The sequence below is a fragment of the Sceloporus occidentalis genome, unplaced genomic scaffold, assembly GCF_023333645.1.
Source record: "Sceloporus occidentalis isolate IW3139 unplaced genomic scaffold, rSceOcc1.0.p SCAF_1, whole genome shotgun sequence".
NCBI classification, from domain to species: Eukaryota; Metazoa; Chordata; class Lepidosauria; order Squamata; family Phrynosomatidae; genus Sceloporus; species Sceloporus occidentalis.
The window spans coordinates 107,010,797-107,038,112 of record NW_028316981.1 but is presented as its reverse complement, the minus strand read 5'-3'; the positions used below and the strand labels follow the sequence as shown (position 1 = coordinate 107,038,112).

Genomic DNA, 27,316 nt, shown 5'->3' with positions numbered 1-27,316 from the left:
AATTTTAAAATAATATATTGGTTCTTATAGTAATTTAGGTGGGATACAGATGGGCAGCCTGCACCCGTCCCTTTCCCTGCTGGATCAGGGCCTGAGCAGCCACAGCGGCAGCCCTGGAGGTACCGATCCGCCGCTTTTCCAGGCCTCGGGGAAGTGGCAAAACGCCGCTCCCCCCGGCCTGAAAAGGGGTGTCCTTGGGGCTTCATGCCCCAGGACACCCCAGGAAGCCGCTGCCAGGAGAGAAAGGGGCCACTTGGCCCCTTTCCCCCTGGCTTCATTCTTGCAGCCGTTTGGTGGCTGTGGGAATGAGGCGCTCCCCAGGAAGGAGCTCCATTTCCTTCCGGCGCCGCAAATAGGGTGCCCTGTGCGCCCTGTAGCGGCATGAGAATGGCACGGCTGTGCTGCGCTGTTTGGACGTGGCATGGCTGTCATGTCAAAATGGCGGTGCCCATCTGTACAGTGTGCCGCCATTTTGATGTATGGAGTACGTGCTAGGGTTTGGGAGCATCTGTAAAGGACACTCTGAGGCAACCCTAACACATACTCGGTACGTGCTAAAAGGCCCATCTGGAGAGGGCCTTAGTCACACTCAGCACTGAGGGGTAGGAATGTAGGATTGCAGTAATTTGAGTAAATAAATAAATTTTAAAAGTTTCAGTTCAACACATGTTGCTCATAGGATTGTGATCAGAGCAAACAACAGAGCAAAGATTCTTCCATTTTTTCATACATGCCAGTTTGGTATTTCACATGCCTCCATTTTGTTTTGGGTTTTGGCTGTCCCTCAAATTATCAGTCTACTGAAAGCTACACCTCAAAAAATATGAGTCACCATTCCACCCTGCTAACAGTTGATTATGTGTCTCTCCTTGCCCACACAATAATGTATCTTACAATAGCACATCAACAAGGAAAGATGCTTCAAAGGGATCCCTGCAAAGTAATTCTAGCTTCTTTATTTCCAAGAGTCTTGGTGGAACATATTTAGTCTGAAGAAACTAAGCAATGGTATCATGTTTCTGAAAAGGCCCAACAGAACAAGGAGTCCTGGCAGGATACTTACTTTTAGTGTATCCATAAATCAAGTGTATCCAGAACATCTAGTATTTTACTTCACATGATAACATTATTCTATACTGGGATCTGCCATCTAGGAAGAGTCTGTTTCCCTTGACTCTTTATCTCTTTCTTTGTCCTTAGCTGTTCTGCTTTGCCAAGATCCATCTCCTCATATATCCAATTATGGAACTCTATTTACAGAGGCTCCTCATAGGAAATCAGTTCAGGACACAGAAGAGAAAAATCTGTTAATTTATGATTTGCTCATTTCCTCATTTCCCTAAGCTTGTTAATTATCACTGTATATGCATTATTTTTAAAAGCCTGCTTGAAAATGTATGTGCACCATGCACAGGCTTGCCATCCCAGTTTGAGCTTCTGCAGCTGGGAAGCTCTGGATTTTTGAATGGGTGGGTGCACATGCATGTGGCTGTGCGATTGGGAGTGCATACCCATTCAAAAGAATGGGACTTAAGGTTCTGTGTTTTTTGCTATCTGCGGTGGGGGGGGTGGGTCCAGAATGGATCCCCAGCAGATATCAAGGGCGCACTGTACACATTTTTACATAATTTACCTATCAAGGTAAATACCATATCCAATCCTCAGTGATCCCCTCTGCCAACGTAAAAATGAGAGTAATGGAGGAGGAAGCCTCTGTTTTAGGAATATGCTTTCTATAAATTAAGATAAAGAGTGTCAATTCATCATTGGTACTATGATCTAAAAGAAACCAGCGATCAAATCTCTCTCATGTTTGACATATGCAGGCATTCAAGTTAGGCACATTTTTAAGAGAGGCACACTGCAATGGGCTTACTTAAGCAGCAGCTTCTTCCAATTAATAATTGGGCAGCATCACAATTAACCTCCTGAAACAGCATGCAACCACTCTCCTTTATGAATTCACAACTTATATCATGACTGTACACCACAGAACATCCTTCCCTACCATAAGGCAGAGTAAGTTAGTTGCCTCAGGGAATGCATTCTGGCTGCTACAAAAGAACATCAAGGTATTAGTTACTTAAGCCAACATTCAGAGGTGCACTTCTGCAGCTAATGCTACTGGAAATGGGATTTACATTCCTTCTCACTGTACTGCAGAAATGGTACCAAAAACATGAGAGGGTTTCCTAGCTCTCTAAAGCAGGTTTTAGAATTCATAACTGAGCTGCAGAAGAAGAGTGACTGTCATTTCTGGCAGAAGTTACAGGAGTACTCACTGGATCCTGGCCATAATCTTTTATTAGTGTTTTTAATCCAAGGATGGGGACAAGCAATTATCAAAATTTCTGTTTTATATTCCAGAATAATTTGTCTGGCCCTTGGTTCTATCCACCTCGATGTTGGAGAGGGGCACCATTTGTTGCTGTGCTCTGCCTCAAATAGCAAAATATATCCTGAATCCTTTCCACAATAAAGGATAAAAACTGAGTTGTTTTTCCTTCCGCTTCCCTCAAATCAATGGTAGTTTTGAATAGCCACTCACCTTAGCACATGAGTTGATCCATTTATAGTGGTAGTGGAACAAGGAACAGTTTGTCCTAAAATGGAAGGCCTTCTGTATCGTTCATCACCACAGCACAGGATGATGAGGAAGGCACGTCTGAAAGACTTGTTCAAGAATGCATAAAGGAAAGGATTCAGTCCTGAATTGATGTATCCCAGCCACAAAAAAGCAATCCACAATTGGCCAGGAACTGCATAATCTATGAAAGGGTCTATTACATTTGTGATAAAGAAGGGTGCCCAACATAAGCAGAAACACCCCATGATAATACAGAGGGTCTTGGCTGCCTTAGTTTCAGTCTTCATCCGATGTGTGCTGTGCTGATCGGGGTGGTGTGGCCTCCCATCTGTTGGTGCCCCTGCACGCTGTAGAATTTGTATCTGGTGAGCATGTTCCTTGGCCGTAACATATATCCGATAGTAGGCTAGCACCATGAGCAAAAATGGAATGTAGAAGGCCACCACTGAGCAGGTGATGGCATAGGGCTTGTTGACCATAAATATGCAGTAAGTTGAGTTGGACACATTGTTGAACTGCCTTTTCTCTATCTGAGGAGATGAATAAAACAAAGCAAAGAAAGATAGGGACATATTACAGTTTATCTGATACTTAGGAGTTTATCATACCACCTCTGTTCTTACTGCAATTGCATTAATGAAGGGAAGTGCATACACACTGGATTGGAAGAACTCCCTACTGAATATTCATTAGTGCCACCTAGCTGTTGCTGGACTCTCATGCTCTCTTTTGCCCTCATCCTTAACCTCCCCTCCCTGCCCTATGCCCTACACAGAGTGTCTTTCCTTTGTGTATGTGTATGTGCTTTCTTTGTGTGTTTGTTTTAAACAAATTTCTGAGGTTATACAATTGTAGTAGAATAAAAAGAAAAAGAAAAGAAAGCAGGGGAAAAGGGTGATCTGGAAAAGTTAAGGGGATGGGGATGGGGAGAGGAGGAGAAACTAACACCATGTCACTGCACAATCTTAGAACTGCCATGTGAGTAACTTATCACACTTGAAGACTAATGCTATAGCAGTGCTATTAGGAGCTTTTTGATTGATTTTTCTGTCAATGGCAAGGTGCAGGCTTCAAGGACAAGGCAGCAAGGAAAGGCATCATGCAATAGGTATCACCAAAGCTGCTATTATCCAACTTGTATGGTAGTTTAAGTACTTTATCACACATGGTTTTTAAAATGTCATAAAAGTTGGATAACAGCACCTTTGGTGACTCTCTCTCTCTTTCTCATTCTCTCTCTCAACTCCAGTCCAGTGTTTGTGATTCCATTTCTTTTGTCTCTCTTGAATGTTTTCTGTCAATTTCTATTATCTTTCTTTGAAATTCTCTCCGTGTTCATCATTTGTTGTACTGCTGAAAAAGAAAGTTGTTTTGTTCTCAGATATTTAAATATTGGGACCAATAAAAATTAATCGCTCTATCGGATGCATATTGTAGAAATGTTTAGTTGTTCCTGGTTCATTATACCAAGTGCAGATAATTGGGGGGGAGGGTGTGTGTTCAGTGAGCCAGTGGGAGAAACAGAACATGGAGCTTCAGAGAATAGGACCCAGGGCAGTGGATTCAAGCTACAGGAAAAGAGATTCAGTCTAAACATTAAGAAGAACTTCCTGACAGTAAAGGCTGTTCAACATTTGAACATGCTGCCTCAGAGAGCCTCCTTCTTTGGAAATTTTTAAATGGAGGTTGGATGGCCATCTTTGGGGGTGGGGGGTGCTTTATCTGTGTTTTCCGGCATAGAAGAGAGTTGGACTGGATGGCCTTTGTGGTCTCTTCCAACTCTATGATTCTATGAAAGCAGGAAAGTTATCCATTGATAGACTGCCAAGGAAAATGAGATTTCATGAATGGAATATTACATAAATGTAATATTTACCCTACTATAACGGTTGTCATTGACTGATTGTGTAAAACTTTCCTCTGCCTGCCCATGGTTCCCTCACTAACACTGACTGTGACAAGCAGAGTCATTTTAAAACACCACCAGCATCATCCAGTTGACAGTTGTAGTAGCTGCATGGCTGTAAATCTAATGGGGCATGAATAGAAAGCAACATTTGGAAAGAATCTGATCTGAGACTCTTAGAAGAGTTATCACTGTTCCTCATGCTCTGTGGATAGCAAACTCATTAGTGGGTAAAAAGGATCAATTTAAAGAACTGGCAGTGCATAGAAGTGAAAACAAAATTCCATTGGAAAAAAATGAATTCAGTGGAAGGATAGAAATCAAGAGAAGCAGAAATTATTCTTTAAGAACACATTAGCTAAACTATTCTGGTAGGCAATCTAGATGCCTCTGTGCTTTGTGAAGCACTCAGTATCTCTGACAGATCACAGCAGATGTTCAGTCTGAGTATGTAAGGATTCATGTCACCTCTAAGGATTATGAATTTTGTTTAACCTAGAACGCAGCACTATTTTCACCATTCACTTCATTATTTTAAACTCATTTTCCTTACTACAGAATGCAAAATTATAGGACACACATCCTGCTAAAATGCTTCTGGAGTGAAAGACAAATTAATTTTAAGAATACAATGAAGCATTTTAATTCTATCAAGATTTATCAAGATTTCCTCAGATGGCTGGATTCTGATGACTGGTGTTCTTGAAATCATAGGTCACATATTTAGTTCTGTGGGTGCTGCTTTGTAACAAAAGGAATATTTTGTCAGGACCATGGTGAGAGGCAGACTAGGTCAGGTGGAGACTTATGTGTGGGCCATTTAATAGATTTAAGCTCTATATCTGCAGATGTTTATAAGAGGTGAAAATCCTCACCATCGTGCAGATTCTCTACTAGCAGATACAATTGGGGGGGATCTGAAAACTTTGGCAATTGTAATTTAAAGACATCAGCTTCAGAGAGGATAGTCTGGAAAATCAAAGTTAAAAAGTAAATCTGCACATTCTGAAACAAATAATAGGCCAACTTATTTGGTGTGCAATCAGCGCTGTTTTAATAATAATAATAATACTTTTTATTTATATTTCCTGCCTCTCCCTGCGGATCGAGGTGGGATTACATCAAAATGAACTCTCAATAAAATTTCATCAGTTTTTTGAAGAACCGTGAATGCTGGATTAGACATTTTAATTTTGCTTTCACAGTATTAAAGGTAAAAGTTTCCCCTTGGACAAGGTTGTCAAATTGTATCCAACTGCAGGGGGTGGTGCTTATCTCCATTACTAAGCTGAAGGGCCAGTGTTATCAAACACGACTTTGTGATGGCCAGCATGTGGCCAGTATGACTGCACAGAATGCTGTTACCTTCCCACTAAAGTGGTACCCATTTATCTACTTGTACTTTTTTACTGACAAACCTCCCACCTTCCACTTTGTAGTGAGTCAGTTGTGTAGCTGGGGTTGGTGAAGCCTAGCACAGGGGGAGACAAGGGGGGCAGACTGCCACCCCCCCGTAGCCACTGCCACTGGAGGGGTCAGTTTTGGAACCATTTGGCCTCCGAAGTCCAAATGGAAGGGACTGTCCCCCCAGCCACCAGCGTCACTACATGGGGGCAGTGCAGTGACCCCAGGAGGTCTGTTTGGGCTCCAGCATGGCTGCTGGGCAAGAAAGAAAGCAGTCATGCCAGTCTCGCCAAGTGTACTACCGCACTGGGTGACACCGCCCCTTGGGGTGTCGCCCGGTGTGGTCCGCACCACCATCATCATGTAGTGATGCCACTGCAATGAGTATCACCTCTACTTCCCTCTCCCAAATTCATGTACTTTTCATTTGAATCTCGGGCGCTTTACAGAGCACCCAAAAAGGGCGCTCTGCCGGTGCCCGTGTTTGCTGCGTGAGGGAGCCACAGTGGACAAACCGCGTGGCTCCCCCGCACAGCAAAAAGAACCCGCAAAAAGCAGATTCTTCTTGCGGAGCAGTTCTGATGCCACAAGGTGCCAATGGCACACTTGCGGCGTCACAGCCACGCTGTGCCGTGTGGACGCTATGCGTCCATCATGTCAAAATGGTGGTGCACACATGTATAGGGCACCACCATTTTAATGTCCCCAGTACATACTAGGGGTGAGGCTTGATTGGACGCTGCATCCTCGGCCAACCCCTAGTACGTACTGGGGGCAGAGCCAAGGCCTGTCTGTAATGGGCCTCTGACACTTTATTGCAAGCACAGACAAATTAGTGCTGTGCAAAAGTTCCCAAATGTTTTTTTTTTAATGGCTCAAGTGAATTGTGTAGTCCAGGGCAAGCAACTATAGCTGACCTTTGTTTTTGGACTGAAACTCATACTATCTCTTATCCACTGGTAAAATTAGAGCTCATAGAAATTGCAGGTAGAAAACTTCTGTGCTGCCATATTTGGCCACTCATGATACAGTATGTGAGGTATTAGCCCAGAGTTTACAATTCAGAAAAGTTCCCAGGCAAAACAGGTCAGGAGAAGAAAAAGGCAGTACTTGAACTTGTTTAGCCAAGGTCCCAGAAGCTCTCTCAGCCACATGAGTTGAAGAATAGGGAGACTTTACTTTATCTGCAAGCCCCCTCCCTTTTCCTGTGTGACTGGAAAGTTTTCTATGTAACTGTGCAAGCATCTCCACATATACTTAGAGGCTGAGAGAGATGACACAGAGTATAAAAAGTGCCTAAGTGTCAGTTCTTTCAGGAAACCTCTTTTGAGCCTCAACACACAGAAGTTACATGATGGATACCAAATAGATTTGCTCAGTTTGTTCTGCAATTCCTTGTTCTGAACAAGGCTATTAATGTGAACACCCTCTGTGTTTAGAGACCCAGCCCCTACATATTAGAGAAACACATCAGTTAGAGTAGACTTGTATCCATCATTTGAAAATCAGGTCTCAAAGGGCAGAACAAAATCAGGGATAGACAACAATTCCAAGTCTGGACATGGTCCTTACCAGATATGGGACAGAAACATCTGCCTCCATAGACTCCACACAATCTGTCATTTTGATAAAACAAAATTGCTGACACATGCACACATACCCTGCAACCTTGAGGATCTGTGGAGGACAGTTTTTCCACATTTTGATGGCCCTTGGGCTTGTTTTAGGCCTGGGCGAGAGCTTTTCTTCAAGTTGGAAACTGAAATCATTTTTTTGTTTAGAAAAAAGCACCCCACAGCCCAAACCAGCTCATCCTGCCCCCACAAATATTGAAACTGCCCTCAATGGCCTTTTCAAAGTGGGGAGGGTTTTACTGCATTGTTTTTTTAAAAAATGTAACCCTTGTCTAAGACAATGGTACCCAACCTGTGCTACGAGGAGCCCTTAGGGCTCCACATGCACTTCCACCTAACCCTCCACCCTGTAATACTTCTCCCAAACACCATTAATTTGTAAAATATAGGGTAGACCTCTTAAGGGCTTCGCCATAGAAATTAATTCTAAAAAGGGCTCTCTGAGTCAAAAAGTTTGGGAACCCCTGGTCTAGGGTCAGGGGAGTGGGTAGTGGCATGTGATCCTCAGGCCACACTTTGCCCACCCCTCAACTATATGCAACATCGTAACAAACCAAAGCACCAGGGCAATTATAATGGGAAGGAGGCATGAAGAAAGAAGAGCTGTTTAACAAATCAACTGATTTTTGTTTTCTGTGGCAACTGCCCCACAATATTTTTTTCTTCTGAGAACCCCAGAAAAATGTTTATCTTGGCAAATACACACCTTGAATGCCACATTTGCAGGATGATTGGATAAATGATTCAGAGGAAGCTGCAGAAGAAAACTGATGGGCCAGAGAAAGGCTAAGTGCTCCCTGCCTTCATCAGCTCAAAACCCAAAATGCCTTCTGTTATAGCAGTATTTTGATAACAAACATGGCCATGGGAGCTTTGTTCAGATAGATTTTATACATTCTGTTATGTTCTGAGTAACTCTGAATGAAGTGAAAAATCACCAATGACTTGGTAACAACTCACTGCAAGGAATGAGATTCAATGGTTTTTTTTACAGACCCTTGCATCTTTAGGAGTCTATCAATAGTTTTCAACTGTTCTTAAATTCACAGTGATGATTTTTTCACAGAGTCATAAGGGGTTTCTTTTTTATTATTATTTTTTTGAAAAATCTTTATTGTTAAAATTAACCACAAACATACATATACATTTATACATACCAATCATACAATCATTTTACCACCATTTTAAATTATGAGTATTAAGAAAGTTAAGAAAAGTCTTCTTCCTTTCTTTCCTTCCTGTCCTTGCTTACATACATTCCATCCACTTTAAACCTTCCCAAATTCTTTCTTACATTTACTCCCTCTCTCCTCCTTCTTCATCTCAACTTTTCTATCCCCCTACTTACATTTACCATCCACACTTACTACAATTTATTCTACACTCTCCTCCTTCTCCACTTTACTCTATTTTATCTTCTATTTCAAAAACCTATCATCCCATTCATACGGACTTCCTTCCTGCCAATCTACTGTCTATTGTTGTACCTACTTGTCTTTCTTACATCTACTTCTTTTTCGTAGTGGATCCAACTACCCATATTTCTTTCAACTTATTTAGATCCTTATTGATCTCAGTCTTGCTTTTCTTCATTCCAAGTTTAATACTGCTATTTTACCCCATCTCTGTTTTAAGAACTTGATAACTTCTCTCCCACGCTTCTTAGATCTATCTCTCATAGCTTGCATAAGTCTATCCATCTCTATTCCTTCGTGCAGTTTCCATTAGCCAGTCATCAACTGTTGGACAAGTTTCATTTTTCCATTTTTGTGCAAAGCAGATTCTTGCTAATGTCACCATATAATACATAATTTTCTCCTCTTCCCCTTTTATATCCTCCTCAAATATTCCTAATAGATAACATTCTGGTTTTAATCTATTTTCTTCTTTAGAATTATATTAATTTGTTCATTTATTATCTTCCTGTAATTCTTTGCCCATTTGCATGTCCACCAACAGTGATAAAAAGTTCCAGTTTCTTTTTTACTTTTCCAGCACAAATTCTTTTTTGTTTTATAGATCTTTGAAATTTTTTCAGGTTTGAGGTACTATTGGAAAAACATTTTATAAAAGATTTCTTGTAAATTTTGAGAGACTGTGAGCTTGAAATTATTTCTCCAGACCTTTTCCCATTGTGTCATTTGGATGGCATGTCCAAAGTTTTTAGCCCATTTCACCATTTGATCTTTCACCACCTCATCCTCCATTTCAAATTTTAATAATACTTTATATAATTTCCCTATCAATTTATCTTTCTCTTCTGTTAAAACTTTTTCTATTTCTGATTTTTCCTGATTTAACTCTATTCCATAAATTTTAATATCCTCCAAATATCTCTTATGAATTTGTCTATGGGCAAACCAATTAATATTCCATCCTTCTTCATTTAGCTTTTCTTTTGACTTTAACCTCTATCTTATTTCCTATCTTACTTAATATATCTTTGTATGTATACCATTTTCTTCTCTAATCATTTCCTTCCTATAGAAGGCTTCCTGAGGAGAGTCATAAGGGGTTTCACACGGAGGCTTAGCATTGTTAAATTGCTGACAAAATGCTCCAGAAGCGCAAATGTGTGGTAGCTAGTCGCGCTTTTGAAATGTCACAGAAGTGCACCCTCTCCTCTCCCATCGACAAAGCATTCACAGAGCAGCCATTTCTTCATAACGGAAGTTGCCATCATTGAAGAAATGATTGCTCTACAAACACTTTGTCGATGGGAGATGGGAGGGTGCATTTCAGTGACATTTCAAAAGTGGGAATAGCTACCACAGCTTCGCGCTTCTGGAATGTTTTGCCAGCAATTTAACTACTGTAAGCCTCCGTGTGAAAATCCCCATAGGTCATCTCCAGGAGGTCATCTCCACAGTCATCTCTGCAAATGAAAATCCCCATAGGTCATCTCCAGGAGGTCATCTCCACAGTCATCTCTGCAAATGAAAATCCCCATAGGTCATCTCCTGGAGGTCATCTCCACAGTCATCTCTGCAAATGAAAATCCCCATAGGTCATCTCCTGGAGGTCATCTCCACAGTCATCTCTGCAAATGAAAATCCCCATAGGTCATCTCCTGGAGGTTATCTCCACAGTCATCTCTGCAAATGGCAGGAAACAAGAATTAAGCCTAAAGTAATCATCCAGATTACAAGGAGTCATAAACAGAAAAGAAAGAAAGGGGGGAAAAGCTAGTGTCAAACTCACAAATTTGCCTGTAGGGCAAGACAGTCACTAAAGTCAAAATAAATAGTAGATGGTTGATTCATATTTTACAAAGAAGCTTAACACAACCATAAACCACCCAGTCTGTATTATGGTATAAAAGGAAACTGCTTTCCTGCTTTATATGATGACATAAATGATGGAGAAGTAGTTGCAAAGACAGTATTTTGGAGCTTCTTTTTAAATTTTGTTTGGTGGGATTTCCCAGACTTTCTAAGAAAAGAGGTACCTTGGCCAATATAAGATGTGTGCATTTTATGCTGATAGAGAATTTGCTTAAGATCAGACAACTGGGATCTACTCACCAAGTCCATTATGCCAATGCTATTCCAGCCTTGCATTATAGGGAGAAAAGAAATAAACATTGGGATTACCCAGCAGCCTCCCAGCATTAGAGCAATGCGCAGGGGAGTCATCTTATTCCTATAAACCAGTGGCTGGCAGCAGATAGCATAGTACCTACAGGGGAAAAGAAAACGAGTCATCATAAATAATGGGAAATATATAGAAGAAAAGCTGTTCCACACCACACATCAACTGATCTTTAAAAGGCCATTCATAATTGCCTTTTGAGGACACAAAGAACCAAACTGTATGGAAAAACAGGATTGTTTTAGTCTTACAAACAGAGAAATGTTACCATTTCCTGCCCCTTCAGCAGTAACCCTTTCCCTGAAGTACATTCTCTGTAATTTTAATGAACACCTGAATGGAAGAAAAATAAATGACATTTTTAAACACATTTTCCACAGTTAAAAAATTAAATGGATGGAAATTGTTATAGTACTTCAAATTGAGAAGAAAGTTTTCACTAATCTGCTTCCAAAGTTCCCTCTAAGCCCTAAAATTGTGGACCTAATTTTGGCTATGATCTTGCACACCATGATGGGGAAAGATCATTTTTGTTGCCCTCATGCCCCTAAGAGATTGGGGAAATTATTTATTTTGCTCCTAAAAGACCATCTGGGAGGGGCTATTTGCTATTTAATTTTTGCAAAGTAGCTCAGGAGCTCCTACAACACCTTTTTAAAAGTCCTGTAATGGCCACTCTTAAAAAACAGGGAACAACCAGACCAGAAAATCTGGTCATTTACTGGTTTGAAAAAAAGGCCTGTTATTGGTAGGGGGATGTCCCAAAAGGAGGCTAGTAACAACACACCCACCCACTCACAGGTAAAGGGTGCATTTGGTTGTTTGGGGGTAAGGAATTTGGGGGGAGATGGGGCAGAGGAGGTAATAATGGGAAAGTGCAGTCATCCAAGTTCCCATAAAGGGCCAATACAGCCCCCAAACCAGGCAATTTCCTACCCTTCTTTTACACAGTCAGATACCCACTAGCATTTCACATAGGACACCTTGAAACATGTGAATGAGCAACATCAGAGTGGAATAAAAAGGGTGTGGCCAAGTCACAAGCAGCCAAAATTAATTAATTTAATGGGGAGGAACAGCAAAACTACTGTTTTAAGTGGAAAAAATCCTGGAATTCAGGTTCTGAGTTTAGAAGAGTTTGAAAGGAAAAAAAACACCCAAATCAATAAATACAATATTCTCTTTGTATGCATGCATGCACATAGCATGATTAACAATAAATATAATATTTTCTAATATATTACTCTAATGTCAAAATGCTTTTATCAGTCCTACTGAAAAGTACAGCTTTCTCTTGAAACCAGTGTATGAACTCTGTGTGTATACTCACTTCCCTTGTCCAAAGTACATGTTATGGCTTCCCCATAACGTAATACTCATGTGGTCACCATGACCCAACTGTGGTTTGTCAGCCTAACCTATTTCACAGGATCATTCTTGGAATAAAAATGAGGCAGGAATGAGGCAGGAATATGCAGTATTTAAAGCTCTAGGAGACACACATCATGTAGTTAAGAAAGATATAGTTGAGGAAAAACATGATTGCCCTAAAGAACACTATTCTGCCAGAAAACAACAACAACAACAAAACACTTTCTCAGATGAAGTAGACAGTAAAATCTCTCCCAATGATTAGTCCTCTAGAAGTTTCTTTCTTGTGGCACTGTGCAACCTTGGCATACACAAAGAATTAGTAAATAAAAAGGAAAGGGGTGCATAGAAGTTAAGGAAATCTTAATGTTTCTCCCACAATATTAAAGAAATTATTTTAGGGAATTATTTTAAGAAAACTAATTTAGGGAAATTAGAAGTGTGTCTCTGGTTCATGGTCTCTGTGACTCACCCATATGGGGGCATAGCACGCTAACTCACTGAGGATAGTGGGGTTATGACAGGACCAATGACAGGACCATCCTACCAAAAGGGACATCAGGTTAGGAACAAGAACCAAGCCTATGATGGGAGAGAAAACTAAATGGCTATGAACATGTTGCTGTGCAGCAAAAGTCTGGTAGAGGGATCACAAGATATGCTGATCAGTTGGCTGAGTTGGCCATTAACTGAGTTGAGTGACCTTTTAGCCCCTTGTGGAAAGGCTTTCCCAGCAAAGGATTATGCAAGTTGGATAGCATTCACCACCCAATGAGACAGATGCTGAGATGAGATTGCCTATCCTTTTTCATGTGTGGTATAGGTAACAAAAAGGCAAGGAATCCTCCAGGATGGAATATCTTGTGGCTTGGAATGAGGTAGAACCTCAAGAAGGACTGGGAAAGATGACTGGATTGCAGATACATAAGAAAGCTAAAGACATGTTTGAGGGAAAACTCCTCTAGTTTGAGGGAGAGCTCCTCTAGTTACACACACTTGTTTTGCAGGAAAGACCAAAAGGAGATCTGCTTGGACAAGTAGGAACACTTTATCAACAACTTGTAGGCAATGGACATTACTTCCTTGATGTTATCTAGATGAAGCTCAGCTTAGGATAGCCTAAGAAGAGTGGAGTTTCATGGCTGATGTACCAACCTCGGGGTCATCAAGATAACATTTGTGTTTTCTTTCTCAATCTTTATTACGATCTCAGTGAAGGAGGGAAAAGGGGGGGGGGACAAACTGTAGAGATCCAATGAACTTAAAAAAAACCTAATCATAGCTGCTAGGCAGAATGAAGAATAAAAAGTCGGTTTTTGGTGGAAGAACAGTGTTTTGACTGGCCATAGGAACAAGAAGAGGAGGCCTGTGAAGGCTTTCTGAATGTTGGTGTAGGTCAGCAATCTAGCAATCAACTAGAAATTTGTAGACCTTGCATCCTGGATCAGGCCAGTAGAACAGAACTAGGCACGTCTACATGGCTTTCAACTACAGCCAACTGTTTTTCCATAGTAATCTGCTGTGTCACTAGGTTATGTGCTTCAGACTGGAAGACCCATGCTGTCTTCTTATTACCATCCAAAGGAGAACAATGAGGGACATGATTTGTTCCCAGAAGAATTGCTGGGAGGCAACCATTCACACTTGGTAATTTGCTATTCTGAGTGACAAAGCTGTCGTAGAGCATGTTTTATGAATCAGAGCATCAATCTTACATCTCTATTGGTCAGAATAGCATGGGCTTTTTTAGTCAACCTGGATTGTGCCTCTTTGTCTATCATCAAATTAAGCTGCAGGTGTTTGAAGAGTATAGCACAATCATCCTCTTGGAAGAGATTTCTGATCCTTCTTGACATGGAGGGAATCTCTGCTGGAGTTTGTCAGACACCATATGCTGTAATGCTGGAAGCATAGGGACAGCTGCCAAAGAAGTGTCTGGAAATATGACTTTCTTAAAGACTGTGGGGCTGTGCAGACTGGCCATTAAGGCCAGCCTGAGGGCGGAGTCGGGGTGTGGCATCCATACAACACACTCCCCGACTCCGCCCCCATGGCAGTGTGATGCCACACGCTGTACCACACAGTGCACAGAATCACAGTGCTCTTCTGACACTGCATTTACACGATGCAGCCCCAAAGGAGCACTTTGAAACTGCAGCACCGTGGCTGTCATGCCCTTTCCAGGGCGCCAAAATGAGCTGCTTTTTGAGCTCCTTTTTGTGCCCTGGAAAGGGCAGATCAGGACTGCAGTGTGCAATTGCATCTGCAAAAGGTAGTTCTAGTACTTTAATCTGGAGGTCCAAAGCCTTAATTATTATGGAAACCTGTTCTGAAAAAGTACCTGGGTCATCTGACCGACAGGATTTTTATCTCACACAAGGCAATATAGGCAGGATGTAAAAGGGTCCTCTACCACTAAACAACCTGACTCCTCCTCCCATGAAGACTCTGCAGAAATGTGGCTGTCAACCCCCCATGGAGGCAGAAGTGGAAGAGGTATAACAGAGCACTGGAGAGAAGCAGTATCATGTCAATATTTTATAGAGGAGAGCTGAGCTGCAATCAGAACTGAAACTGGTTGGATTGGAGGATGAGTCATGGGGCCACTAGCAGTGAGAGAAACATGTCTAGGTTTCTGTGCCTTCTTGAATTGTGGTCATGGTCTGCTTTAGAATCTTTCCTGGTATTGATGTTAGGCTGGCTGCGTGGGTAATTGTTTAGGTCCTTGTTTTCCCTTTTTTGATGATGGGGACAACCATTGCCCTCCTCCAATCTGCTGGAACCTCTGCTCTCCAGGAGTTCTAAAATATTATTGCCAGTGTTTCTGAGATTACTTTTGCCAGTTCTTTTAATATCCTTGAAAATTCATCTAGGCCTGAGGACTTGGATTCATTTACAATAGCCTGTACCAGGGTTGTAGCCAAGGAGAGGTCCGGAACCCCCCCCCCCCTCCATTAGAAAAATGAATGGTGTGTGCTGCTGCGCTGCCACACCCAAGCCCCATTATAATGGTGGCACTTAGTCTGGAACCCCCCCCCTTCCTAAAATCCTAGCTACGTCCCTGCCTGTACTTCTTTTTTTCCTTTTCTGTGCTGCATTTCCCCTACTTTGTCCTCTGTTCCATTTTCCCCAAGCTGAGCACTGTTCTTTTAGGAGAAAACAGAGACAAAGAAAGTGTTTAGTAGTTTTGCCTCCCCCCCCCCCCCGTTCCCTGTTACTGTCTTCCCCATGTAGCAGCCTAATGTTGCCTTCTTCTTCATTTTGCTACAGACATAACCAAAAAAGCCCTTTTTATTGTGTTATTGTAACCTCTCTAGCAAGTCTGTGCTAGATCTGTGCTTCAGCTTTTCTGACTTTCTCCCTACACATGCTAGCTATTCATCTGAATTCCTCTTTAGTGATTTCCTCCATGTATTTTCCCAGCTGTCTAGAGATATTGTATGTCCCACATCTTGCACCCTTTTAACCATGGATTCTTTAACTAAAGCCTTGTTATCGATTACTTTCCAAGAGCAATGAATAAATCTTAGGTATTTTTCCTTTCTCTGGGGATCATATTTTGTTCAACTGGTTCTGATTATGTTCAGATACTACAGATTTTAGGTCTTTAATAAATTTTCTCTCAATTTATTAATAAATAAACCAGTCCAAAATCTTGTCATCTTTTTCCAAACATATTTTTGACCATACTATAAAATTATCCTGGTCATTCTTCTTTACAAGATCATTATATCTTAGTCAACCTTGCTGTTTCCATCTGAGAAAGAAAGCTTCTTGAGTGGATACCCATAAAAGAATTTCAGTGTAAAGTTTATTCTTCATTTGCATCATATTTTGAAAAGTGCCTCTCTGCTATAGTGGTTCTTGAATTCCTTGTTAATTTGGATGCATGTCATCTATATCTTACGTTAGGTCCCTCTAGATTCTATGTTTTTTGCAATATTGCATATCTTTGTATCCAGACAAGACCCCAGGTTTGATGGTATAATTTAAAGTCTAGATGGGGACATCCCCCTCTTTGTTTTGTATCTTTTAAGATATCACATTTAATTCTGTCCCCCCCCCCCCCACTCCATACAAATTTTCCTCATTCTGTGAAGGTTCTTCCTTTAGTAATGGTTGGCAAGTTTAATATTAGAAATAATACTGCATTTTTGGTAGTATGTTCATCTTGACTACAGTTATTGTCCCTAATCAGCCTAAAATTGCTTTTTAATTGTTTTGACCTAGTCTTTCATTTTTAATACTACTGTACATGTTTTATATTAATATAATTATTTTGTAAGGACAGAGCTTTACTGCCCTCAAATGCACCATTTAAACTGTGAGTTATTTTTCTTCTTCTTTTGGTTTTAATATTGTTCCTACATTTTGTGTTCCTTTAATTAATTTTAAATGAATTTTTTTTTTACTTTTGCGTCCATAGTACAGCATTATCATTTTGTTTTTACCCGCTCTTTATGTCCTAGAAATTGATATGCTTTATATTTTTATGTTATTTCACCTTGAAGCATATTCTCTGTCCATTGTGCAACATAAAATATCTAAATAAATATTTAATTGAAATATCTAAAGTATTTAAGGCCTTGGTGGCTCTCTTGGTTACCTTTCAGCTACAAGTAAGCAAGATACCAAACTAGCGTGTAAAACAAAAGAGTCTGTAGACCAATGGTTCCCAACCTTCCTAATGCCGCGACCCTTTAATACAGTTCCTCATGTTGTGGTGACCCAAACCCATGACATTATTTTCGTTGCTACTTCATAACTGTAATTAAATAGGTGTTTTCCAATGGTCTTCGGCGACCCCCATGAAAGGGTCATTTGACCCCCAAGGGGTCCCGACCCACAGGTTGGGAACCACTGCTGTAGACCTATGAGCTAACTAAGACCTCTGTTCCATCTCTCTGTTGGCCTTTATTTCATGGCCCCACTCCACTTCTGATCGATCCCAAGATGTGGAAAATATAATAGGCAATGAGTTCAAAGACTCATGGAATTTCAAACAGCTGTGAGTATAACACAAGAGAGAAACAATTAAATGTTGCCTGCCAGGAGTTTTCCATAAAGTAGGAAGGGGAGTGATGTTGCTGCTGTTTGAGAAACAAGGCACAAAGCTCTAAGCCTCTCTTGTGTAAATAGCTGTACATTTCTTTGGATGCTGATTCTCATTATTATTAATTTATTATGCAAGCAGTGCTGCCAATATATATGACACGTTGTGGGAAAACTAAAGCCAAAAAGCTGAAGGACTGCACATAGCCTACCTTTCTGTTAGACCATTTAGCATTTAAAATGTAAATATTTGATAAACTAGGAGGCAGCTGTCACTATTTCAACCACAGGAAAGAAAGGTTCTAATGACCCTTGGCTCAGACACAGATTTCACCTCCTGCTGATATGAGTGCTAAATGAGTTGAACAGTCTGCACAGGTGGTCATATGCTAATATGAATAAAAATGCTTTGCACTAGGAGCACAGCTCAGAACATATTTGATAGATATGGAGGACAGACAAGGGAAAGTAGCATTTCATTTATGGCACCTACTAAAAGAGAAGCTACTTAACTGGGCCTGCTGGTGATAAACATAAAATGGCAGGGGAACAGGCAGCAAAGAGACTAATAGGCTAAACCACAAGCATTACTTTGTTCTACATCTAACTAAGGGGTTCGAGCTGCCCATCTTTCCCCCCCCGTTGGTGCCACAGCAGCCACACGCTGCAGCACCAACGCGCTGCCAAAAAGAAGCTGCCTAGAATGGCTTCTTTTTTGCGGCACCATAAAAGGGAAAGGGCGCCGCCATGACGACACTTCTTGAAAATAGTGTCCGGATGCTGCACCTCGTCGCCATCATCATGGTGGCCCCCTGTGGCACCGCCAGCACATACTAGGGAGCATGAAGTTGGTGCATGTTCTCGAACCTTAGAATCGGGCCCAGGGCGCAACAAAGTGCCTGTTTGTACCGGGCCTAAGAAAAGCAAACATTTACTCTGCCTATTCCATACTGAAGGAAATAAAATACCCAAACCTTGTGAAGGATGGAGGTTTCTTCATTTATATCTGTTTGGCAGAATACAAGCAATTCTCCAGGACTTGTACAGAAAAGCTTTTTCTGAAAAGGCACACAATATCTGAAGGACACTTGATGTACTCAATCAAGAGACATAATAGATGTGGAAGGTCAACACTCCTGCAAGGGACTAGTATTGTGCTTGGCGTAAAAATCTAAAGCAATGCACTTTATAGCCATTTGCTCAAGAACAGAATCAAGCAGAATATTAGATCCTATATTTTCCCACTACTCTTTTAACTTTCCCTCAATAGCTTTTTTCCAAATGACAAATTGACAAGAAAGGATGGGGAGGGTGAGATCAACTATCTTTTTTTGACATTTTTCTAGCCATTTCATGTCCAATTTCTATGTATTTTATTTAAGACACAAAGAATACAGCACCAATTTAAAGGACCCCTCTCCAATAATAATATCTCATGAGAATTTCCCACAATCCCATCCAGACATTCATAGATACATTTTCTCCCTTATAAAGCAATTTGTCATGTACACTGCTATCTTGTTCTACTCTGTGTTCTGACTGGAATATTAGTAGTAGCTTTCAATTTTATTGCCACTTCTCCTGCAGCTGCTTCATGTCATATGGAAGATGGTTCTCTCCCAGTGAGGATGCATATGTGCCTTCAAGTCACCTGCCAACTTACAAAGAACCAATAACTTTCTATAGGGTTTTCTTAGTCAAGGAATATTAAAGAGTTGATTTTGTCAGTTCTTTCTGCTGAAATATAGCCTACAGCATGTAGTATTCACTAGTGGTCTCCCATCCAAGTATTCACCAGGCTGCCCATGCTTAGCTTCCAAAATCAAACGGGAACTGGAGTCTGCCTCTGTTCAGAACTGGTAGAGTTCCTGTACCTCTCAAAGCATCTTCCAGACAAGAGGCAGTAAAATCCAGGGTGATTTGCTACCTCTTATGGCAATGGATTTATGTCTCATGCAATATCCATTACACCCAATTATTCTGAGTATCATCAAGGTACAATAGTACATAGAGAGACCGTGTCATGACACCAGCAGATGGAGGTGTTTTGTTTTTTTGCAGGTGGGCTCTGAGGGTACTTTGCTTGTTTAAAATATTGTCTGTTGTCCCCACCACCATCACAACTAGAAAGATTCTTAGAGTGACTTCCATATCACTGCCCTGAGGCTTACAATCCAAAAAGGTTGTACATGAAAGATAAGAGCAATGAGGAAGGGAACATTCAGACACAATTTCTTATGGTTATGAGGCTGTCATAATTATTATACTGAATGCAGCAGAAATGCTACAATCTAGGCAGACATTATTCATCTTCTTATCATGACTGCCTAGTACCTTAATGGCTCAAGGAAAGAAGGAGCAAAAATGGTGCTCAGTCAGCTTGGTCATTTGGCCAGGCCTAATGGAGGCCAAGTCTGATTGAGCTGTGAAGTCAAAGGCTTTCACGGCTGGCATCCATAGTTTTTTGTGGGGCTTTGAGGCCATGTTCTAGAAGGGTTTATTCCTGGTGTTTCACCAGCAACTTAGGCTGACATCTTCAGAGAATGCTGGCATGGAGGAGAATGGGGTATATACTGTTGGTTGAGAGGAGGTTATTTGCAAGTTAATCTGTGTAATGTTTTGCTGTTGAATGGCAAGGCCTATAGGGTGTCCATTTACTTAATTATCCATTGTGTGTTGGGAATCCCCCTCACCCTGGATGGATTCATTTGCATTTGCTAAGTCTTGATTTTGGTGTTTTTCAGGACTGGTAGCCAACCTTTGTTTACTGTAAGAGTTTCTTCTTTTCTGTTGAAATTGTCCAGGTGTTTATGGATTTCAATGGCTTTCCTGTGCATTCTGACCTGATAGCTGATATCATGGTCCAGAATTTCAGTGTTTTCAAACAGCATTTTATGCCCAGGATGGTTTATAACATGTTCTGTTAGCGCTGATTTTTCTGGGTGACCCAATCTGCAGTGTCTCTTGTGTTCCTTGACTAGTATTTGAACACTGTGTTAGGTGGTCCCTATGTAGACTTGTCTGCAGCTGCATAAATGTGGGTCAAAATCTAGAGGAACACATGCTAAAACCTTCAGTCAATTCCTTCCTCTTCTAAAGTGCAGTAGGTAAATTTCAAAAGCTCATGTGAGAGTGCTGAATATGTAAAGAATATTCCAGAAGCTCCACCTCCATAAACAAAAACATGGGCAGATGGTGGCTAGGAAATCATGAGCAGAAGTAAAAAAGCATAATCCAGATTTACAAATATGGCTTCTAAAAAGAAAGTAACAGGAGCCAGGTTGTTTTTATATCTATCACCAGCAACAGCTGTAGAATAAAGGTAAGGACTCTTGCTATTTGAGAGTCATGTCTTTGCTCCCTTTTGAAGGCTAAATCTTGAAGCTAAAGGCAGTGTTTCAGCCTAGAATATCTCTTGTATCCATGTTTTATCTGTAACAGAATGGCAGGATCACTCTAAACTGATTTTGAGTGAAAAGTGAAAATATAATACCTACAATAGATTCTACAATGGCAAAGACACATCAGCTAACATATCACAATAGCATTTTGTGGTACCTTCCAAGTTACACCAGAGCAAATTTAAACAGACAGTTTTAACTATTATGTTCTGATAATCACAAGCTTCATTCTGAAGAGTACACACTTTTATATTTTGCACAATTATGTGTCTATGTGTGGATGTTTTGTTTCTGTATTGGTGTATCACTTTTGATGAGAACAGCTGGTAAAGGTCCATCCACTTAATGTACAACAGTTTACTTTGTCAAACAGTCCTCCTCCTGTCAGAATTATTTTATATGTGAAGAAACTCCTGCTGGAGAGCACTGGATAATGATGGCTGCTGTGCTAGCTGGAAAAGGGCATTTTGCAGAGAATATTTATACAGAAAATGTTTCTACCCTGTGGGAAAAGCAGGGGACATGATTAGATAGAGAAGGAAATGAGGAAATGAAAGGATGGCAAATTCCCCCTTGCAATTAACACACTGAATCAGGAGTAGCAAAATGATATGTAAATCATCCGGAAATGTTTCCAATTAGCCACAGTGAAGAGACAATTCAGCCTGACAGTTCTGCTCCACAGGTTTATGAACATTTATTATTTGCAGCTGACAGCATAACTTTGGGTTGTGCAAACTATGAAAGAAAGAGTTGCTACTACACAAGTGACATCTTGAGATTCCATACTTCTTGCTCTTAATTTTCCACAGACATAATTTTTCATTCCCTAGGTTCTCCACATGCATACGGTAAGGATGACTTTGAGATTTTTCAGGATAGGAGCAATATCATACCCAGGAGAGGGCTTATGATAATTAAAGAGATGAATGCAGCTAGCAAATAGCCCAACATATTATCAGTTTATTTAATATTGTTTCATATCTCATCACCATGCCCACAAGTTTTGCATTTCTAAGCCTATTTATGTAGTCTGACTATAAAGGTCCTTCCTGGGCAATACTTCACTCCATGCATCTGAGGATCAAGATCAGGTCTAGGAAAGTTTATGCTACAACTTCTTTTGCACAATTAATCTCAAAGGTGCTACAAGATCTCTTTGCATACTTACTTCATGCCAGATGTAGATGAATCAGGAAAGCTCAATTTCTTTGGGGTTTCCAGTTTTCACTTTGTAAAGTTTGTTCCATCTCATTTTCATGCAAATTTGTACAGGTTTTCTTGTGCATTTTTGGAATGCATTTTAAAAAATGTAACCAGTTCATTGTGCTCATTGACAAACATAAACATTTACAGCTCTTTTTCTCCAACTGAATGAAATATTTTGTTTCCACTTTCCTCCCAATATACACAATTTATCATTCAGTGCTTCTACTGTACACCACTATTGTTGTTTTTAAGCATAGCATGGTGTAGTGGTTTGACCGTTTCACTATGACTCTGGAGACCAGTGTTTGATGCCCAGCTCAGCCATGGATACCCACTGGGTGACCTTGGGCAAGAGACACACTCTCAGCATCAGGGGAAGGCAATGGCAAAACTCTTCTAAACAAAACTTGCCAAGAAAACTCCATTATAGGCTCACCTTAGGGTTGCCATAAATCAGAAACAACCTGAAAACACACAACAACAACAACAACAAAACCACAAACATCAGAGTTAAAAAGACAGCTCTAATTTTGGTCTCTCCCTAGATTCTGAAATATTTATTACATCTGAACACTAGAATGCAAACTAAACAATTTTTAACCCATTCCTATTCATTCAGTAGTACAATCTAACCTGCCTGTCCAAGCTTCTAAAGACACCTAAGAATGGGGAAAGGTGTACCATTTGCAGCCAGATGAATATGCTACCAAAGCACCACCTTCTTTCATCTCTAGCTATGACTTGGATGACTGAGTGTATGGACTTGCACCCAGGAGGTTTCCTTACCAATCCACAAATATATTCAGGAAGAGAAATTAAAGCATTAAGACACTGGTAGCACATTGTCTCTGCCCCATTTTTAAAAGTCAATTTCTGAGTTGTTTATTGTATGAATTCAAACACATAACTCTGTTAGTCTGGAAAATCAGAATGCAAAGGGGTCTCTAAGAGCAACTTTGAGACTAACTGAAAGAAAGAAGTTTGTAGCATGAGCTTTCGTAGACTAGTGCCCACTTCCTCAGTTGCAATGAATTGTGTATGGTTGCAACTCCACATCTTTGAGAAACAGCATAAGACACAATTCTCCTCTCCTGTGAAAAGCCAGCCAACTTCCTGACTTCTCTTTTTTTATAATGTTCTATTGTAGAACAGATGGACCACAAATTATGACAGTTGTTCACAACAGCAAAATGGCAATTGCTAGGAATTGCTAGATGGGATATAGGGGGGAAAGGGTGTGTATTGAAGGCCCCACAGTGTGCATGTTGCAGAGCAGTTTTGTACAAACACAGTCGCCATGGCCAAGCCACACAATGGCAGAGGTGGATTGGCAAGTCTTGTGCTGATGACAGTGTATTTCCCAAACGCAACAATGACTGTCAGCTATGAATTGCTCTGGGCAAATGTTGTCTCTCAGAATGGCACTAATCTTGCAGCCTGCCACTGATGAACCCAGTATCTGCACTCTTAACTACATTGCAGTTTGTAATCTATTTACTTTGTTCTGCAGAATTCATTAGGCAGTCAGTGAGAACTGAGTCAGTCCTTATCTGCGTAACACTTTGTCATCATAGCAAAATCACTGCCTTTTTGGTTTGATGCCAATTGTACTGTTGGATCTTGATCACATTAGGAGGGGAAGCAGTGCAGGGAGCAACTATTACAACAGTAGTGTGCTGACAAAGATACGGCATGGGGAGTCAGCACTTTTATTCTGGTAGAAGGGAGAGCTACAGGGTGTTGGTTGTTCCCAAGCTGTCCCCCTTTTTAAATAGTCTGGATAGTCTTGGCAACAGGTCCTGTGCACTAAAAATGCTGCTGCTCAATGCCAGGTCAGTAAATAGGAAAACATCTCTGATCCAGGACTTGATCCTAGATGAATATGCCAACCTGACAGGGAGGTGGAGTTGCAGTGGTCTATCAGGATTCCATCTCCCTTACCAGGTGCCCTGTCCCACAGCAGAGATGTAGCTGGGGGAGATCTGTGGGGTCTGGACTCTTCCCTTCCTTTCGATACAATGAATGGCATGTGCTGCTGTGCCGCTGTGACCAAGCCCCATTATAATGGTGGCACTTAGTCTGGAACCCCCCCCCCCTTCCTAAAATCCTGGCTATGTCCTTGGCCACAGTCTATGTGTGTGTGTTTTTGAAGATGGGTGACCATGACAAAATATGGATTCTGCTGGTGTGCTGCTCACTGCTCAACAGTCTCCCTTCCTGAGCTGGCTGAATTGGTCTCGGCGGTAGTGTTGTAGTCCCTTCAGTTTGTTGAACTGAGGGACTTCAACATCCATCGGGAGACTACTCTGTCAAGAACAGCTCAAGACTTCATGTCTGCCATGACAACCATGGGTCTGTCCCAGGTAATATCTGGTGATACCCGTGTTGGAGGACACACTCTGGACCTGGCTTTCTGTTTGGGGCAGGAGGATGGTGATCTGGGTGTGGAGGAACTCTCTGTAGTTCTGTTGCCTAGGAGGGGCACCACCACAATAAACACAACACCATAGTTGGAAGAATGGCCACAACTTTATTAACTCAACATTGAAACAGTGTAGGGTTGGCCCAAAGCATGAGGTCATGATCTGTAAAATCGAACAACACCCCGTTTGATCGATGACTGCAATTTTGGGATGACCTATGGGCTAAGGAACGCAATCTCGCAGCTATGTGAAGTTCTGATTGCCTCTTATCCCTTAACCCCCTAGTCACCGGGTAACGTAATAACATAATGGACCCCGCAATGGCCAGAATGTATGCCCTCAATATACCCAGGTCCAAAGGACTCCCTCTCCAGTGCTCCATAGTCCTGGAAACCACTCTCAGCAGATCATGGCCTATGCTTCTGCCCCTCAGTTGTGACAAAAAACACAGCAACCCGAGGGAGGGAGGGAGGGAGGGTGGGGAGCCGAGCAAAAATGGCCCCAAACGCTGGGCAACAAGGCCTTATATAGGCCACTGCAAAGAGGGAGGGGCCGGGAGCACACTCCTCCCCTCCAGGGCAGCCGACCAATCAGCTCTCTGGAGGACTGGAAACCAGGACCATAGAGAGGTCCTCCGAGCCTCCTAGAGCAGCCAAAACAGGAAGTTCCTCCCCGGCCCCTCAGCCAGCCAATCAGATGATTTTTTGGCCCCAGCAAAGCATGCTGGGTGTACCAGGCCCAGCAGGGCCTCCTTGGTCGGCGCGACCTCCCGGCGGCAACGCAGCTCATCGGGGGAGTCCACCGGCTGCTCTTTGTCATGGACTGATCACTGCCTAGTAGGGTTTAGACTTAGCAGGACTGAAAGCCTATGAGGAGTGACTTAGGGAGCTGGGAGTGTTTAGACCAGAGAAGAACAGTTAAGAGGTGATATAATAGCCCTGTTTAAAAATTAGAGAGGATGTCATACTGAAGATGGAGGACCTTTCTTTTCTCCAGCTCCAGAGAATAGGATCTGGAGCAATGGATACAAACTACAGGAAAAGGGATTCCACCTCAACATAAGGAAGAAATTCGTGACAACAAGTGCTGTTCAACAGTGGAACACACTGCCTCAGAGTGTGGTGGAGGTTTTGAAACAGAGGCTAGATGGCCATCTGTGGGAAGTGCTTTGATTGTGTATTCCTGCATGGCAGGGGGTTGGATTTGATGGCCCTTGACACCTCTTCGAACTCTGTGTTTTTATGACTATGATTCTATCTACAGCTGCAAATCACATGAAGCATAGCAAACACTTAGCCATAAAAGTCTGATGCAAATAAGATGTGAGATATAGTCCAATAATCTCCCATCAAGTACCACATCCCTGACCTTAACAATTCTTACTGGATCTCTGTCTCACACATAGAAGTTCCATGAAAAGCTACCTAGAATGAACTGCTAAAACAATAAATAGTGCTACCAATTTAAGACAAAAAGGATTTAATGGATGCAGATATGTGTATTTTTTAAATAAAAAAATAAATGATATGTCTTCCTTCAAAATATGCCATGACTGGGACTCTCTCTCTCTCTCTCTCCAATTTACAGGCTCAGCAGTTATTCTATTACCGGTAGGTCATTTTTGTGTAAAACTAGGTTTTTTGTATTGCAATAAGGAGCACAGCAAAGAAACATTTTTATAGCTACCAACTGCATTTGTCACATCATGTTAACAGAACTCATCCAGCCACTACAGCCTCAATCCCAGTTCTTCCCCAGAAGCTCATGCTTCCTTTTCTTCAGCAATTTTCCTAAATTACATCTGCACAGACCAGATTTCTTTAAAAAGAGAAGTGGAAACAATTTTGTGTCTGTAAAGAGGACTGAGAGTTAATTGACTTTTTATCATCTTTTATCTGCTTTAATTCCAGACTTTGAAAGTACATTTTATTCCCTTTTATTTGACCAGGAATTTAGGAGGCTTGTCTGGAATGGAAGCAGCAGCAGAGACTCTACAAAGTTCTCTTTGGAAGTAATGGGTTTTTTATTGTGTGACAAAGGCTATTGAGTGTCAGGCAATCTCAGACTGTCAGTGTATTCAACTGGTAGCTTGACATTTGCCCATTAGTAGGAAATTTATGCTCTCACACTTAATTGTTCCCTGTGTCAAAGAAACAAAAACAGTGACTCTTCTGAACATTTTAAATATGATACTACCCAGTATCCTTTGGATATATAAGGAGTGGGATAGGGCAATCTTGTGATGTATAATGGCAGACCCTGTGTATTTTGTATTCTCTTCCCTCTGAATGGAAATACATGTTCAGTCTCCCTTATCCGAAATGCTTGGGACCAGAACTGTTTTGAATTTCAGACAGGTTTTTTTTTGGTGGGGGGGAGTGGATTTTGGAATATTTGCATGTACATAATGAGATATCTTGGAGAGAGGACCCAAGTCTAGACATGAAATTCATTTATGTTTCACATACATCTTATACACATAGCCTAAAGGTAATTTTATATACAATATTTTAAATAATTTTTGCATGAAGCAAAGTTTGTGTACACTGCAACCACCAGAAAGCAAAGGTGTCACTTTCTCAGTCACTGATGTGGGCCATTTTGGATTTTGGAATATTTCAGATTTTTGAATTTTGGATAAAGGAGATTCAACCTGCAATGTGATTCAAAGTTCAAGTAATTTGTATCCTGAAATCAAAGTGGGTTGGAAGGAATATGGCATGTGTTCACAAATGCCA

The 27,316-nt window shown here is 41.2% G+C and overlaps 1 protein-coding gene across 1 annotated transcript in view; it reads right to left on the bottom strand.

Annotated features, from left to right (window-relative positions):
• LOC149321933 (5-hydroxytryptamine receptor 4-like) overlaps nt 1–27,316 on the bottom strand; it is a 298,644-nt gene that overhangs the window by 96,726 nt on the left and 174,602 nt on the right. Inside the window, exons 5-6 of the mRNA XM_089531601.1 lie at nt 11,056–11,209; nt 2,549–3,117 (exon numbers count right to left, since the gene is read on the bottom strand). Of these exons, the coding sequence (XP_089387727.1) occupies nt 2,549–3,117; nt 11,056–11,209 (723 nt within the window). The remainder of the gene's footprint in view (nt 1–2,548; nt 3,118–11,055; nt 11,210–27,316) is intronic.